An 18,836-nucleotide genomic window follows, 5' to 3' on the forward strand; every position below is an offset into this window, starting at 1 on the left:
AAGTTTGTTATTTATAATTAAATAAAATACATCAATTGGTATATATGAATTGTTTTTATTTTTTATATCATTAATAGAAAGCTGTTTTTAAATATTCAGTAAAACATTTAAAAAGTATTTATACTATACAAACATTATATAACTGGGCATATTCATTATATAGCAGGTACATGTAGATACACTTTCAATTTTACAATCAATGTAAAAACCAATAGATGATCAAAATGCCGTTTTTTCGTTATGACATCTATAATTATTTACATTGGTCGTTTACACTCATTAGCACTTTGAATGAATTGAAATAATAATGTAATATCTACTACAGCATACACAGATCATATTGCACATTTTGAATATTCACTGATGTTGATATATAAATCATAATTGCCGCTTTCACTATCAAATGGAGACCTTCTTTGAGTCAGTGAGGCAATCGTTTGTTCTTTTGTTTCTTCTTTCATCCTGACTGTGTGTAATTTTGTAGTTTCGAAACGACATCGCAATTAGCCGTTGAGTTTTTTTTAACTGATTCTATACTGTATCACAAAAGGCATACACTTCTTGCAATGACATCTTAAAATAAATCACAATGATCTTCTTTGATTTTTAAGTCCAAGGTCATGATCAAAGTCAGAATACTTGAAGTGCAATCTAAATTGAAACTCTAATTTTCTTTAATCGATAATCACAATCGTTAATAAAATATCGTTGAAAGAAACCTTTTTTTTTAAGACTAAAACGGTATATATTCCTTGGCGCCATATTTTTCCTCTGTACATATTTTTTCAGAACAGAAATACACCTTTATTTCAATAGCTTTTATGTCGAAAAGTAACAGCTGGAATTTCTTTGTTCTTTTCGGTTTTATTTAAGAGTTTACGATTTCTTTCCGCGTTCAAGAACTGAAGAATCGATGAAATCTTCAAAATGAAAAAGAAATAAAAATAAAATTGTTGAATTTCAAAATACAGTTCTTTACCCTAAAAAACTAAATTGCAACTGTACACTGAATATTTTTCTGATATCATTCATCGAATTGATAATCGTTCCTCCGACGTTTTGCCTTCTGTACCTTTTCTTCCATTGAATCCATTCGTCGATCAAGGTGATGAACAATGTCCTTTGAGGATTGTGTCTCGCTTATTCTCCCGGCTATATTTTCAACTCTACAAGAAATTGAAATCAACAAACAGGGTTAAACATTTCTCTGGAAACAAAATGCTCACAAAAATGCATATCATTAAAACACTATGTTGTAATCAGTTTATTTCATTACAATACACTACATAAATGATACAGTACAATGTAATAATTTTGCATCAATTATATAACATATTATATTCATATAATTATATGCCATATTCCATATATCTTATCATTTTTGCACTTCTTTCAAAACATATAGTTTATCCGTTTTAGTTAAATACCTTTCACTGATTTCAAACACTTTGGTCTCCATGCTGTTTTCTCTGTCCCGTTTCAGTCTCTGGGTGTAGGCGTCGGCTATCACGTTCTCCCACTGCATTATCTCCCGGTCCTGGGCCTCACCTACAGTATAAACTTTATTACACAAAATAAAGGACTGCAGCTTTCTTTTATTGTATTTGCTTGGTTTTTTTTGTGATTCTATAAATAATTATAATTTTTTTTACAATAAAAATCAACAATCAAACCAAATCAAAAGAATTGTTAAAGACTTAATTGTTCCATAACATTTTCACTTGCTTCCAAATGTCACTCACTATTACACAAAGTTTGTACATGGTAATTCACCGTAGCAAAAGACAAATTAAAATTCATTTATCCATACAGCAATTCTCTTAAGTTGTCACTGTTATTTCTAATTTTTAAACTTTATGAAATCATAATTTTAAATGTATTTTATGTATTAACTGAGATCTGGAGAGAGGTCCAGGCATACACCACATCCACGGTTGAGGACCCATTTCATCATCAGAATGATATAGATGGGCAGGCTGAGGGGTGCCGGGAGGAAGGGTTTGTTGTAGAACTCGTAGATAAGTGAGCACCTCATGTAATGCCACAGCCTGTCCGTGTTCTCCTGGACCTTCTGGAAGGTGTTACTAAATACCCAAAATGCAGCAGAGAGACCAATTAAAATACAGGGCACTTTTGAAAATAATTTTCATTGCAAACATCGTTAAAATAGAAATTTCATAAAGATTGTAGTAAATAAAATGCGTAAGGAGTGTTTTGAAGAACGATAACATTATTGTCCAAGGTGCAGTTAAAGTTAAAATTTTAAAAGCGTTGAATTTATGGGTAAGTTAAAACTATTAACATTCACCGTTAGAGTACAAACTTGCTGTTACTTAGCTTTATAAACTTCTTTCAATGATAACCTCACCTAAACATAGCAATGAGGATATTGAGGAGTAAAACGTTGGCAAACAAAACGTATACAGCCATCAGCAGAGTCGCCACACCCCGCTCCTCAGGACAGCGGCGCTCTGGGTTTGTTGCGTAGATTGTCGCATTATATGTACAGTCTTCACCGCCTGCTAGTCATAAAACAGGCAATCGAATATGTTTATTGTACTAGGTAATTTTAAACTGATGTTTGTTTATTTTTATTATGACAATATTTGTAACCATGTTGGTTGCACAGGACATTTAACTGTAATGTTTCTTTTCAACATTAAAGACAGTTGATGTGCTGATAAATTTATTGCTGAACATTCATAATAATAATGACCTCTTTACTACAACAATGTAACTCTATCAACACAATTATTAAAGCAAGAACAATAATCTTCATCAACAATGTAACTCATTTTAACAACAGAATCAATAAAGGAATTTGAACAGGAAATCATATTCTTTTGCAAATTTTGTTTTCCCGGTTTAAAGATAGAAATAGAAGTTTTTTTGTTTTTGTATTTTGCTTTTTAGACACCTTTTAAGTTAAAAGCGGTTCAGTAAGGTGGTTTGATTCACGTCCGGATTCTTACCTTTTGGCAAGTCGTCACTATCTCGGCAGTTTAATCTTGCTACATTGACATGCATTGGAAATAAATCCTTATCAGAATAGAATTTTGAAATGTATGTAGGTATGTTTTTCATTGCAAACCATTGGTGATAGACAAGATATAATTATTTCGCCGTATATTTTTATCCATATATCAAATTAATAAAAGAACAGTATCAACATTCTAATCTTTATTCAGTACTTTACTAGGATATCTAAAATACCTTAAAATTAATGCAAAAATATTCATTAAAAGAAAAGAATCATGTTATCGATAAAACGCGATGCAGACGGAAATAAAGACCTATATTTAAAGCAGTATCTCAGACAAATTTACTACATATCATTCCGCTCCCTATCTGAAAAAACCTTTTTCTCGAATGATCGGGTATTTTTGTTTAAAATTTTGAAAGAAGGAAAACAATATTCAGTAAAAACTGTTCAGCAATAAATATTGTTTTATATTTCAAGGTCATTAGCTTTCATTTTTAAAAATAGTATATATTATTGACACCAGAGGGTCGGGGCTCACTATGTTACCTTCGTATTCCTCCAGAAAGAGTTCTCCATACAGTGTCCAGTAGCCTTTACGGAGGATCTGTCGGATCAAAGATACCCTAAGCACAGAGTTGGGAAACATGATGGCGTATGTAGAGATCGAGTATGACAGGACGAACACCATCAAGATAATCAAGAAGAACACCAGGTCTATCATCTGATAAAGGCAGACAAAAAACTAGCAATTCATATTCAAATACTAACAATTTGTCTTGGTTTTTTATGTTTGTTAACGGATACTTTGAAATGTTTTGCTTTCAGAGAGTGAATTTCATTACCTTTTACTTTATTTCATGTTGAAAACATATGATTTAACAATGGGAAGTTTATTTCGTATATTAGCAATGGCATGCTGTGAATTAAAAGGATTTCTTGAATAATAAGTTTGCAAAATTTAATGTAGAAAGAAGAATGGAATGATATTCACCATTCTTCTAATCATGATTATCTTTGGCCCAAGCTCTTTGTGAACCGTGAAAACATGCAGGATTCGGAAGAAAAAGGACATAAGACAGAAGCTGTAGGCAACACGGGCGGCGCTGATTGTCTCCGGGCAGAACCTAAGAATGGCCGCCAGAATAAACAGGCCGATTGTCAGCACGTCCACCTTATTCCAGCTGTCACTCCAGTATTCCTTCTTTTTCTTCAGAAATTTCTGCCAAAGGGCAACCCTTGTGAACTCTTCGTCTCTTTTTACTTGTGATGTGGAACAAAACTAAACAGGTATCAAGATGGATGAAAGTTAGCATCATTATATATAGGCACGCTTAATGTGCAATTATAAACTGAACGTTTATCATATGGATCGTCGGAGTATCATCTCTGAAACATGAATTCGTTGTTCAACAAAGAATATAATTATTTCATACGATATTTTTATTTTTCGGCGAAAATGGAAATATCTGTTTTGGTTGCAAGTCACACATTGTAGAGTTTTAAATCTGATGTGAATAAATGCATAATATTAATATTAAAAAATTCATGTCCAGATATGTCAGCAAGACTTTTTATTATCTTTAAATATTATTTTTGAAAATAAAAAAAAAAACATTTTTGTCTTGTATAGAGAAGAAATGTAAAGTAAAAATTCTTTTAAGAGAAATTGATTTTTTATTTGACAATTCAGATCGGGATCAGATTGTTTTTTATAATGATCGGTCAGATTTAAAAAAATAAGCAATATCATTTCTAAAACTCGCTTTCTCATAAAAATAAAAAAAGAATCGTATAAATTAGTGGATGTATCATTCTTTGAACAACGAAATTATGTTTTAGAAATAATAATTTTATAAAACATTCCACCTTAAGGTGGTATGGAACAGCTGTCTTTATCAATTTGGTTTAAAGTATATTTAAATCAAATAAATCCCGACGGGATTCGAAATATGACTTACAGATTTGTTTCGTAATTAACGCCCTAACCCATTTTTGCACTACGCCTTTATGTGAAAAATGTAGCAATGAAAAAAAGTATGCTTAATTTTACTGTTTATTTTGATAGGAGGTTTGATATGTTTTCTCCTTTTTTGAAGAAAAAGTTCATACCTGTCTCATCTCCTCGATCATCAAGGTCAGAATCCATATGAAAATGATGATTTCACAGGATCCCATTTCAGGAGAGAACTCTATTAATAGCATATAGCTAAAAATTCCCAGGAAAATAAAGTAAGCAATCTACAAAAAAATGTAGCAAGATGTTAAATGAAGTTTTCTAACCTTCTAAGATGTATTTTTATAAAACGTTTAATTGGATATACTAATTAAAACATTTTAATGGTGTGTATTTACAACACTGTGCGCAAAAATCATGACAGGTGCTGTGTAAATGCTTTTGATCCTGTGGAGATGCCATCTGATTCCTTGCAGCTTCTTTTTCGTGTATCCTTCTATGCTTCTGTTAGAAACAAAATTAAATGTGCAGTTTACAAATTGGATTTGTAACTTAGAAGCTTGAAAGGTAAACGTGTATACGAGTACTTAAATCATATAGTATTTCATAATGCAACCACTGTACACCTATATGTTTTTAAATACACGATCGAATATTTTCTTAATTTTGAATGTTTGAGTTATAATCAATGAATTCAGTGTGGTTTGTGTCTACATATGGCAGTTCTCACTCTGAATTCTGTCGTGACCATCCCTCTTTGACACTGCAGTACGCCGAAGATCTGATTGGCTCGGATGTAAGTCGTTTCTTAAATGAAAACAAAAGGAATTAGTTAATCTTTGACATTGTAAAAAGTATTATATCCCCAAGTACCCAAACTCCGTCACCATAGGCAAAAAACATCCTTCGTTTCTGTGTAAATTAAACTGAAACGTTATAATTTATAATATTGTTAACAAAAATATTTTTATTATTATTCAAATAAGCCCTCTGAATACGACGTTTATCACACGTGGTATCATATCCTATGGACCTAACTCCGTCTATCTTTCTTATGCCATTCATACTTACGAGATTCATCTGTCGTTCCAGAGTTCCATGTCTGGATCTTATGCTGGGGCTGTTTGATCTGATGGATTTGTTTGACTGATCTTCTTTCACGTAGTAGTACACTTCCTTCACTTTCAGAAGAAAAAGTCCCAGAAAAACAGGTGATATGAGCAGCTGCAATATGGGGCTAAACGTGTCAGATGTTATATAAAGGGGAAAAGGATGCAAATCGTCTAAACGATGCATAGGGATATTGAAAACGCTTTACCCATAACCAAAATGACGGTTGGTAAAATCTTTAAAGTGATGACAGGTTTTGAATAAAAAAAGATATCAAGGACATTAATTTTTAAAAGCTTTTCCTATAATAAACATACCCGAAAAGTGCCATTTTCTAGCGCCAAATTCCCCATCCAGACATTGCGAAAAAAGTCCTGACAAGCCGGATGTGAGATGAACTGCTTGTTGTCGGACTTGACCGCTATCTTCAAACAGTTTGCTTCACCAAACTGCTCGTGTCTGCGAATCAGCAACACGTTGGTTTTCTTCTCGTCTGCTTCAAAACATTCGGTCAAAACACCCATCGCAAGGTCGCCAAATTCCCTTAAATGCAGGTTTTTGTTTATGAATATGAATTGTAAGCCACCGTGCGTTCCACTAATTGATTGTTTGTGGATATTTAAGGGTAGAGAAACTGTTCTATTTGTGTGGTAAAGTTAATTACTGGTTTTTTTAATATCAAAAAAAGAATTAAGCTGACAATGTTTATAATGCATACACAGAAATTAGCAAATGAAATGTAACTAGCATCCCAAATTGTAATATTTATTATTTCGAAATCCTATTACACACATTAGTTTTTTCTTATGACTGATAAAGAGGCATCTGACGTTTCAAATTTTTCTCATAATAAATATAAATACCCTATACCTTATATTTAATCTTGAATTTATTTCAAACTGTCACATCAGTTGAATTTTTTCTTTAAAACTCATCAGTAAAAATGTTTTGCGATACTCCCCGTCTCCCGATCGGTCATTTAACATTGAGGGTTATAACCGATTCAGCCAAAACGGTGCATTGCACTAGTCATTAATAAAAATAATCTCTCAATCTGCATCCACTGCCCTAGATATGCGACAAATGGCTAAAGGGTGGACGGAAGTTAACATAATTGCGTCAAACTTTGGAAATCTCTTCCAAATATAGCACTGATATAAGAATTCAAAAGGGATAATTCATTATACAATGTGTCAATCATAACGTTTAGTACACAGAGTTTATAACTGCATACATTTTAAATATTTGAAACAAACACACGGTGCAGTGAAATCTCATTTAACTATGGGTGACAACTTCCGCCTACCCTTTAGACATTTATCGCATATCTAAGACAGTAGATGCAGAACGAGGGATGATTTGTCTTAAAGACAGGTGTAATGCACCATTATGGTTGGATTGATTGTAAGCTTAGATGTTGAATGACCGATCGGGAGACAGAGAGGATCACAAAATAATTTTACTGATGAGTTTTAAGCGAAATGCCATCTGATGCGATAGTTTATATTAAATCCAAGATGGCGGCGATTGGTACCTTGTGTATTACTGTGGAATCATTAGATTTCGTTGTGGCTCAATTTTCGTGGAATTCGTGGGTACCTCTCATCCACAAATTAACATCCTCCATGAATTAATAAATTAGGGTAATAAAGTCATATCTCTTTTGAATCTTTTACGAACCTGTAAAATTTAAGCAAACCACGAAAATTGGCCCCCACGAATTTAAACGATTCCACAGTATTAGATCGAGAGAAATTATATTTATTATGAGAAAAATTTAAAACGTCAGGTTTCTGTGGATTGATAGTTGGGTGTTCCCCCATTAACAAGCAACAATTTAATAATTTTATAAAATAAGGTCGCTAGTCTTAAGATAAGACTTTGTCGTTGACGAATTTGTACTTTAATGGCTTATAGCTTTTATGGTTAAAGCGAACGGTTAATTGATTCTTTGCAATATACATGTATATATTATCTTACAAGTTGTACAAGCGCAATCGTGATAAAAATGCTCTTAAACTCTCATGTTTTATTCAATTATGGAAGCCAGATTTATTTTAGATCACCTTATCTCAATTCAATACCAATAATCAGAGCAAGGCATACACAGAGATCAATAGTTAAACTTATCTTTGCAGTCTTGATATCAAAATGACATTATCGTAATGTGTTACTTATTTCCAACTCCATCTCAAAATAAACCATAAATCTGGGTAATTCATATCTATTTCAAAACAGCCTATGTATTTTTAGTGATTAGATCATCAATGGTGCATACTCTGCGTTCCTTGTCAGACTGTTACGTAACTCGGTATCGTCGGTCTTGGTCGCCATTGCGTTTAAAATCCCAAACGCCAACAAAGCGTACGCCGTGGCATCCTTCAATGAAGAACATGATTGTGATGAGACACCATACTGTTTGTATTCCACACCGCGAAAGCATTTCTTGACAAACTGTGCACGGCCAAAATCACCAAAAAAAGGACGATTTTGAAAAAAGATCACTACTATAATTGCTGCTTTTTTCTTCAGTTTTATATATAGATTCACACCGGTGAAAATATTGAAAAATAATATAACAAGTATTTTATACCAACCTTTCTTTATATAAAGCAAAATTAGCAACTCAACCATACACGTAAAAAAGAATATTTACCTTTCCTTGCCTCCAAAACAATTTTGCCATATCCTGACGGTTCATCAAAACAGACCACAAGAATAGATCCTCAAAGGGAAGCTTGGATTCTTTCTTCCTGTTACTGCCGACTTTGATGTAAACATTTTCTCATAAATTTCAAAAATTAATTTAAAATTAAAAAAATTGGATTGATAAATGACCAACTGAAAAAAAAGTCTCCACATATCAATTTCTGACTTCCAAGATCATTCCAACACCCCTTCCCCCAATAATAAATCTCAATTGGTTTACAGTAAACCATAATTGACTTCGGCAAAATTTTCTTTGAACAATGTGTAGATTTCAACTCGAATTTCCTCCGTTTGTACACGTTGTCTATGGAGCTCGCAACGCGAGCGGCGATTCGCGCCGCCTCGCTGCGCTCGCTATAATACAACCAAGAATAAATAGACTTGAATAGTATGATGTATCATCACAACATCTCACTCATTTCAATACCTCATAATGACTTATAATAATTGTTAAATGTCTATTTGGCCTTAAAGACAAAATGAATGACACTCACATTGTGACGTTTGATTGGCTGGTCGGGTTGTGTACGGTTCAACGTTAATGTCAATTAACATCTTTATTAATCTCTTGATGTCTTTTATTGTTACATCCGTCCCAAACTGTCAATGAAATTATAATTTTTCAACGTAGTAATATCCTATGAAAATTATAAATCCGCCTTTTAATTTCCTTTTGGTTAACTTCAGAACATGTATCACATATCAATAAAACTTACGCAGTTATGTTTTCTTTTGACTCTACATATCAGTTCCTTAAGGAGTGAGTGATCAGGTATCTAAAAAGTGAACAGAACCTCAGTAGTAGTGAATTGGTCTATTAATAATAATATATATCGTCAGTCGGATAGGGGTATAATGTAACACGTGCATTTTATAAATATCGAACCGCTTATGATATACAACAATATCATTATGATCATTGTACATGACAAGTTTTTTTTTCTAATTTTAGAGAATCCCATATACATGTATACTGTACGTACGTACAACTTTTCTTTTAAAATAATATTTTTTTAAACTTAACTTTTACGTTTAAAAATTCATGTCAACAATAAAAAGCCAATCATTAAAATCAGAGTTAAAATGAATGCTTATGTCAAATTATTGAGTTACCTCCAGTCGAAATCTCTATTATTACCAATAAGAAATCATAACGACACGTTTTTGAATACTGTGTTTTCTGATTTTATCTGCTAAGCTCAAGTGCTTGTGCACATGTCATACATGATTTACAAATATACTAACTGTACTGTATAGCATGAGTAAACGTTCAGTTGTAAGGAAATCTTTGAGTGATGTTCCACAGTCAAGAAATAGGTCCACAAAGTCCACCCGGTCCTGTCTGATGGCAGAATACAGGATTTCATGCAGACTTCCCGGCTAAATATAAACATGATGATATCAGAAATTTCTTGAAAAATATATCACTGCCTTTATCGTAAGTAGGACTAAACAACTGCAGCATATTCACATTCGATAAAATGATACAAATAATAAAGTCACAGATAATTATTTAGTAAAAATTATATATATGCCGCCAAACATTAAAAATGACTTTGAACTCTTTCAGCATTGACCTTGTACAGTAAAAGTAAAAAAAAAACAAATCATCATAAAGTTGTAAACCAGTGAAGAACCAATTTGAAAGCTTTATCTTATTGGATTTTTTTTATCGGAACATAAATGATCGAGGCAATAATAAGCAGAGTAAGTACAGGCCATATTTTGTCCTCGGTGAAGATTTCGCTCTTTGCAATGTCTATTCTGTTCCAGGCCAAGGCCAGCTTCAACTGATCAAACTCTTGATCCTTATTGGCTGCAAGAAAACGTGTTGACATCATTATCCATTCATCATTTAAACCATTGTTAGATGATAATGTGTTCACATGCGCGGATCCACAAAATTTTTCTAGGGGTTGGGAGAGAGAGAAAAAAATTGTTTTCAGGGGGTGCAAAAATTGTTTTTGGTAATTTACTATGAGAATTTTATAAGTTTGCATTTTTCAAAGGGGGGGGGGGGGGGGTGACACCCGGGTTTTCTAAATCTGTGCATGGTTCAAGTAAAATGTGCTTACCTTTGAGTAGGCTTTTGAGAATGGCAACGTCAATCTCCAGTGTTTTGTGATAGTCGAACACGGTGACCAGTTCTCTCTCGTAGACACACTCCCGTAGGATGTTCCAGTACCCCTCCACATTATTACTCCCCAACGTTTTCTCTATCGCCCTCCTCAGTTTGCTGGGTATGATGTTGTCGGTGACGGAACGCGACCTTGATATAACGCAAAGAATATGTTATATACATGTACCAATTCACTGGCTATCAGGGTGATAGCAAGTTTATTGTCCCCCGAGACACCAACTTTTCACGAGGCGAAGCCGAGGGAAATAGTGGCTTTCGAGGAGGGGACAACAAAGTAGCTATTGTCCGAGTATTCATTAAAGCAACATGAGCTGCAATTTTCATGCTGAAATTTTTTTTTTCGAAAATGTTATTTTTTTACTAAATTGACAAAAATATGGTTTTTTAAAGTTCCGTTGGCCATTTTTTTTATTGGAAAAGCCGTAAAGAGGCCTTAAGTGAAGCAAAATTGAATTATTGTCGTCCTGTACAAACAATTGATCTGCTATATATTCCTTAGAAGAGAAATCTTTCATCTAACGAAATTAATGATTCTTTTAAATTTTAATTTATCATAAGAGTTTAAGTTACCTGCAGACTTATCATACTAGCAGGTTTTTGCAGCAAAATAAAATTCTAAAAAATGCAGCTCATATTGCTTTCAGTAGATATTTCATTATGCCTTAAAAATCCTAATTTGTTGACGAAGCAGATTTTCTTGATAGTAAACAAATGGTAAACATAGAAAATATTCCCAGCACCATTATATGAATAGTGCCTGTTAACAGGCACTATTTATTTTATTATACTGAATGTCTTAATTTCAAAGAAAACGATATTGCTTTTATATTGGAATGACGTGAATTCTATGGCGGACCGTATGCGCATAATTTATGCGCATGTAACAATTTGTTGTGTTACCCGTTGCCAAGTGTGTTGCTAACGCTGAGGGTAATAGAATGGATTATCAACTGCGTCTTAACCAATCAGATTTCAGTATTTAACATGAAAATATAATAATAAGTAATGTCGTTTGACAGTTTATTTCTTACAAAGTTACTTATTTCATTTAGTGATTGACACTTTTCGGACTCTATATGTGATTTCAAAGAGACAGAGTGACATGTCTCAAGGACTGTTAATCTCTTAAAACAACATTGTGCAATTATCAGTTTTTCAATTCTAGGACATCAAAGACTCAATGAGTTTATTTAATTATTTTATATCTGTGAACCTTTCACTCAGCTTACTTATGTCATCACCTGTCAATGTATACTCATTGTTCAGATTCTTATATATAGTTATGTACAATTGTCAATCGCAGTCTGGAATACGGCGGCCAGCCTCGGCCACGTCCGACTCACCCAGAGTCTTGAGTCCGGAGGCCAATACTGGCCATATCCGACTCGTTTTTAACATGTCTGTCTGTTAAATTGTTATAATGTTGCCATCGTTGATTCGCGTCCAATAAATTCAGAATGATCCTGCATCAATTGCCTGTTTATTTCTCTGGAACTGTATACTGGTAGACCTTCGGGAATACGGCAAACCTACCCTTCGTTTTTACCTTACGGCCTACAACGCGCCACAACCTTATACCTTATACCCTTTACGCCAACATTTTACATATATTTATTCTTGAACTTAAGTTCGGCTATATAAGTTATAAGAGATTCTTAATTTTTAATAGTAATCAGGCCAAACAAATCATAATCAAAGCCCCCCAATCGTTTCTGGTGACTTAATTTTGAGTGAAATGTTCTTGATATGACGCACAACAACAATCCAAGATGATGACTGACCTCATTCTGGAGGCGCCGTGGAGCTTTTCCACTACATGTTGTACCTTTGCACTTTCGTACACAGACGCCAGCAAGTCAGCTAAACCTCCCGACCACTGACATGATAATTCAAAAAGAAAATAGTATTATTAAAAAAAAAATTGTGAAATAATAGCAAACTTTCATTCATTAAGAATATGCCATTTAACTCAGTTTGGAATTGCTAAAAAATAAACTTTAAAGTAAAATAAAATGTACGTGAAACTTTTAAAAATATTTACTGAATTTTATGTTTTAAAGTTTGTGCATCTTCAGTACAGATGAGTACATAGACACAGTAGGCCGCAACAAAGAAAGGGTGAGTAACTGTTTCTTGCCTACATGCTTTGACGACTTAGATATGAGGTACAACAGTTACCTTTTGCAAAACAGACTGTGAATATGGCATCATAATTTTATTTGCTTGCAGTTTATCTATTATTGACGTGAGTTTTTTTTTACACTATGATAATATACAGAAACCTTTGAGTCTTTGAAAACACGATTTGCGCAAATTAACAAAGTAACTGTTGTTAAAACGTTCCGGTAATACTATATAACCTTGCGATAATTACCTTGCGATATTTGTTCACCTCAACTATACACAGTAAAACATAAATATAGCGTGCACACTTATAATGAGTCTGCTTAAAGCAAATATAGTTTTATTCCACTAGCTAATCTGAAAAAAAAAATTATTTAAACCTTTTATTAGAAATCAAAATTATTCATCACTGGCACATATTGATAAACATGGTTTTCTGTATGTCTATTTATATTTTCCTCTCTAAAAATTGAGTTTCAATGCAAGGAAAGCTAACTCGTACTCAGCGAAGTTTACCAGGCAACCAGTTACCTTGACGACGATCACAGGTATCCCGCTCCTTATCGACGTCTGTACACTTTCCAGACAGTCTCTCCCTCCCTCTAGGAGTAGGCGAATCATTGGAATATTAACATCAGCTATTAGTAAAATAAAATTCTGTAAATTAAAAAAAACTGTAAAAGAGATTGAATTTTTGTGGTAAAGGTTTGTCTTCATTTTTCATAGAGTGAACCTTGAGAATTTCCTGTCTTGGTGTTTGCGATCTGTCTTTCTAGTTCGTCCCGGAATTTCACCTCCAATCCAGTTTGATTTGTAGTTCCATTATCTACCAGCAGAAAGTGGGTGTGGTTTGGATCCAGACACTTTTCATTCCCTTCAGTAGCTGGAATCAGAGTGTATGTTGCTGGCCATAGCCCCGAACCCTTTTGTAAATGAAAGAAAATTAAAATCAGGCTCAGACCAGATACATTCCTAATAGCTAGCTTTATGTGGTAATGTGGGCATTTACTGAGTATCTATTTGGGGTACATTTGAACACAATCTAATTTGAATACATGTACATGCCGTGCTAGATCAAGAGGGTATAGACCCTTTTCCACCCTTTGGAATATACTGAGCATTCTATACAAGACAAGAATAAAACGATCACAAGTCGGACCCTTTCCCTTAAAAATAACTTGATCCGTACTAAAAACAAAACTGTATTTATCATTTAATCATCATTTAATTAATATTTTTCATTAAATCAATTATTTGAAATTTTAAACAATACTGAGGCAGTGTAATTTGCATTTATTGGAACGTTCAATCATAAACTGAAATTATTTATTTTCATAAAATGCTGAGAGATGATTTAAAAACCTTACAAAATCGTCCTGGAGGTCCTCGCGATTTTTGACGCTGCCCCAGTTGGCTATCCCCAGGGCCACGGCGGGAACGGTGGACGCAGCGGTCAGCCAGTAGTCCCTCATTGCCTCACCCACGTACTTCATCACTCCGCTGTTCATTCCGCCGGATATAATCCACGCCCCCGGTCACAAAATAGAGACACTATCGATGTTAAATATGTGTGTATATCAACATGAAAGGATTCTGTATTACTGATGCTGATGTTTGTTGACCATAGCTTACTTCAAAACAATTAGGCAAATACTTTTGATGTAAGTGCTAAAAATTATTCTTAGATATTTAGTATAAGATTAGAAAAAGCAAACCTGTGCTTTTAGACGCCTTGATCATTCCTCTTCGAAAAATGTCTTTGAGCTTGGATTTGAGGCGAAAGTTTTCTGTTCCGCCAATGACAGAAATGAGCAGATTCGGTTTCTTCATGTCCCAGACATCTAGCAACAAGTGGAGCACGTCGCCCATCTTTGTCTCCGCGTCCATTCGAACATACTACCCCAAAATAAATAAAATTCCTAAATCAAACATCTGATATTTGTGATTTTACATGATTGAAATAGAACTGTATCAGAAAAAAGATTGTTAAAATGATTACAACGCTCTATCATATTCATCTCTTGATTAAAATTTCCAATTCTACACATTGGTAAGATAAGATAACCCCCAACAACAACACTTACGCACTAGATATGTTCGTAAGACTACAATTCCAAACATGCGAATAATTGCAGCATATTGCAAATAAAACTTTGCCTAGTTTAGACTTTTCTTAAAATTTTCCAATACATCTTGTAGAAATGAATCATTGATACCAAACGCATTAAATTTTACTGTTGTTTCTGTCACTTTGCGGGATTTATTAATGTCCTCACCAATCTTTGCATTTTTTTTTTACCCATTTGCATAGACAGACTTGTTGCTATATCGCCACTCACGGTTTAGTTTGCTATACAGTCAATCATGTTTGTTAACTTTAATCCAGTAATCTTAACCTTTCTTTGAATTTCATCGTAGCCCACGAACTCAATTTCTCCAAAAGCATTGGTTGGTAGGACATTAGTGTCTGTTTTCCAAGACCACGTGACAGCTGATGGCGGTGAGTTGGCAATGGCGGTAAACCTATTGTGTTTGAAGAAAGGTAACCCACAGCAGCATAGTGTGTCCTTCTCGGTTTTGCTGAAAGAAAATGATTTATTACTTAATCAGATAGTTTTGATGTAATAAAAGTTTTGGTGGAAGAGTTTGCGGACAGAAAAAAATATTGTCAGGAATTTCTTAAAACTGATATTTTAAAAAAGTGCTTGCATGTGCCAAACTTTACCTTAAGTTTGTTCGCGAAAATTTTTGGGTCGCAAATTTGAGTTTGAGTAAATTCAAATCGCATAACTGTATTAAAGAGTCAACACCCTTGTTAGTCAGGAGTCGTACAGTATAAGTGCTGCATTGAAACTTAACGGTTGAAATTGGCCGGTTTCTGATTTTAAAAAATATTAAGTTTGAAATGCAAATGACTTCTATTGATTGATAACTGTACATGAAAGTAACATTAAAATCTCACAAGCTCTTTTCCAAATCCGCAGCAAGGAACCTTGCGCATTCGCGCATCTTTATTTTCTTCCGAATCCATCGTGATTCCGGACTTTGTGAGAATTCCTAAAAAGAAGTTCATTTAATCACAGGGTTTATACGCCGACATCAGGGGTCAAAAAGGAGAAAGTACATTTGTTCACGGTGCGATGAAATGCGTCTAGTGAAACAGTATGCATTTTTAAAACTTTAACAAAAATCCTTTGGTTTTTATATTTTTTTACAAGTTTCAGAACTTGTGTCCTAACCATTTGCATATGTTTCGTATACATATAAACAATAAAAACAAATTCTAATACTAACCTCATCCGCCTGTCCAATTGAGGAAGGGTCAATGAATCTAGACGCCCGAGCCATTTGCCGTTCTCTGTTGATACGCAGACGGCCGACAGCACGAGCATGGCCGACAACCTGCATCCGGTTCAAATAAAGGCTGCCATTGTGTGACATGGCGGGCAACTTGTGTTGTCTTCCTGGTTATCTTCCTATTTTGTTAATGATTTATTTGTTTGTTAAGTTCGTTTAGCTTTCAAAACTAGGTTTTATTTTACTTTTTATAAACGATCATTTTGTGAATATGTTTATCATGCGTCATCATTAAAATAGATTCGGTTACAGATATTATCTTTTTGCATTTTAAACGACATTACATTATGATTTTTGAAACTAAATTGTATTACAATGTTATGCACTCTGTAATATTACTTGTCCCAAAAATTGCACATTTTATGAAATCTGTAACTTGTTTCATTTCCTTAAATAAATTCAAAGTCGACATTTTATAAGTTTATTCGCCAGTATAAAATTATATCATTTACCTATACAAACAAGTTTACAATATGATAATTATATTTATACAAGTTTCATAAAGCATGAATTATTACATATACTATCAACACTGGATGTATATATTTTCATAATAAAATAATGAATTTCCGAAATAGATCTTAAGCAGAGAACTATTACAATGATCTACAAAACTCATCTCTAATTTCAAAATAAAGAAAAACACGTATACTAATTCCATAATACCAATACCCCGGATACTAAAACACATATCCCCCCCCCAAAAAAAATTTAAATATATATAAATCATACAATATACAAGTTTTTACATAGTATACTAACTTTACACTTGTACTTGTAATACATGTAGTTACATCGAAAACAAAACTTATGTCGACTTGTAATAGAAATGGTGATTAAATTGATTAACGATGAAGTTATTTAACAACGGGTATCGGTCTGCCCGTGCTGTCCGGCGTCGTTATACTGGTGGTGCCCTCTGTTGACTGTTCCCTGTTGGTTCTCTGTACCTTCTTCTTCCTCGGTTAGATCTACATGGCGTTCATAATCCCTGAAAGAAAATATCAACAGCATGTGAAATAGTTCTACACACGTGTTGACAAGTATGAATGTTTTATGCATATCGTATGCATTATTTTGTGAACTCTTTTATTTAAATAATATTATTATAATAATGACTTGCTGCATTTCTTAATTCTACATATTTGTAGCTTTTAAAGTTGTAATTGCTAAACGTTTGCATTTAATGGCAATTTTGTAAGCAATGGAAAATTGGAAAATTCAAACGATAATTATAACGAAACATTTCATTCCATTTCGTTCGACCTTTCGGAGTACCAGTAGTGGTGATCTCATTTTAAAACTGTCATTTCAGATATAAGATAACGAGCTAGATGTACATGACTCATTCATGTAGCAAGATATGCAGAACGAAATCAACTTTTGTAACCTATCTGGGGGTAGTTTTTCCATAAAAGCTTGTATAAGTGAACAACTCTACGTTTCCGTATGCGATAAGTGCATGCGCGGATCCAGAAAATTTTTCCAGGGGGGTCCGAAGGATAATTGTTTGCCGGGGGGGGGGGGGGGGGGGTCCGAGGCATATTTTCGCGATAATTTTACTATGTAAATTTAATAAATTTTCATTTTCCAGGGGGGGTCGGGACCCCCCCGACCCCCCCTCTAGATCCGCGCATGAAGTGTTATGTCTATTTCAGTTGTTCTGTTCTGTTGTTTTGTCGATTCAATTGATGTTTGAGGAATAGTCGGTCGTGCAATCCTATTTAGTCAGATGTTAACCAAACTACCGCTAATACAAGCTTCCGTAAAATTTCAATACGTTTTGTAGATCATCAAACGCAATAATAACATCTCTCTAGAAGGCTGTCACATGCATATTATCCATGCATGGACCATCAACATATTTCAAATGTACTTTAAAAGTTTTTTTTCTAGTAAATCTTAAGTTTAATAAGTTTATAAGTTTTGGTACGTATACTACACCTCTATTTATGTCCTCGGTGAATAAAACGTACCTGGTACTTATGGTACTACAACAACCAATGAGACTGGCTGGTCAACAAATTACCCACAAGATTCATCTTAGATATTAAGATCGTGTAGGATTTTTAAGCTCTTCTATTATAATTATTTGGTAAAGAAACCTTCCACACAATTTAGCTGTGAATTTGAATATTTTTCTATATTTTTTATAAAGAGATCTTTTTCTAAAGGAGATCAATACAGTATAAAAATGACCACAGCCATCCTGCCTACTTAATAAAATGACAAACATCGATTGGCCTCATCCATTACAGCTTCTGTAATAAGTTTAAAAAAATGAATATTGTGTATCACAACATTAATATCATAAGCCAGTTTAAGTGGTGGTTACACAAGTTTAAATATTCGAACACGTTGTTTTATAAAATTTTCTTCGAATTCATAGTAGCATTTTAAACCGAAACAAAATTCCTTCACAATTCAGTAACTCCTACATTAACAATATCGTTCCCCTC

The 18,836-nt window shown here is 33.8% G+C and overlaps 1 protein-coding gene across 1 annotated transcript; it reads right to left on the reverse strand.

Moving 5' to 3' along the window:
* Window positions 1-35: 35 nt before the first annotated feature.
* LOC128162763 (transient receptor potential cation channel subfamily M member 2-like) lies at window positions 36-16,461 on the reverse strand. Its single transcript, XM_052826142.1, has 27 exons — window positions 16,315-16,461; window positions 15,983-16,077; window positions 15,417-15,600; window positions 14,735-14,916; window positions 14,388-14,550; window positions 13,754-13,943; window positions 13,552-13,658; window positions 12,678-12,772; window positions 10,832-11,025; window positions 10,472-10,572; window positions 10,002-10,136; window positions 9,473-9,532; window positions 9,251-9,356; window positions 8,704-8,813; window positions 8,326-8,426; window positions 6,365-6,590; window positions 6,009-6,161; window positions 5,668-5,744; window positions 5,336-5,441; window positions 5,093-5,221; window positions 3,975-4,262; window positions 3,530-3,704; window positions 2,369-2,522; window positions 1,894-2,084; window positions 1,428-1,548; window positions 1,073-1,166; window positions 36-920 (listed from the first exon to the last, which is right to left on the reverse strand). Exons 1-27 carry the CDS (start codon window positions 16,459-16,461, stop codon window positions 810-812), a joined length of 3,795 nt encoding a protein of 1,264 aa, XP_052682102.1. The 3' UTR covers window positions 36-809.
* Window positions 16,462-18,836: the final 2,375 nt, after the last annotated feature.

The sequence above is a fragment of the Crassostrea angulata genome, chromosome 1, assembly GCF_025612915.1.
Source record: "Crassostrea angulata isolate pt1a10 chromosome 1, ASM2561291v2, whole genome shotgun sequence".
Classification (NCBI taxonomy): Eukaryota; Metazoa; Mollusca; class Bivalvia; order Ostreida; family Ostreidae; genus Magallana; species Magallana angulata.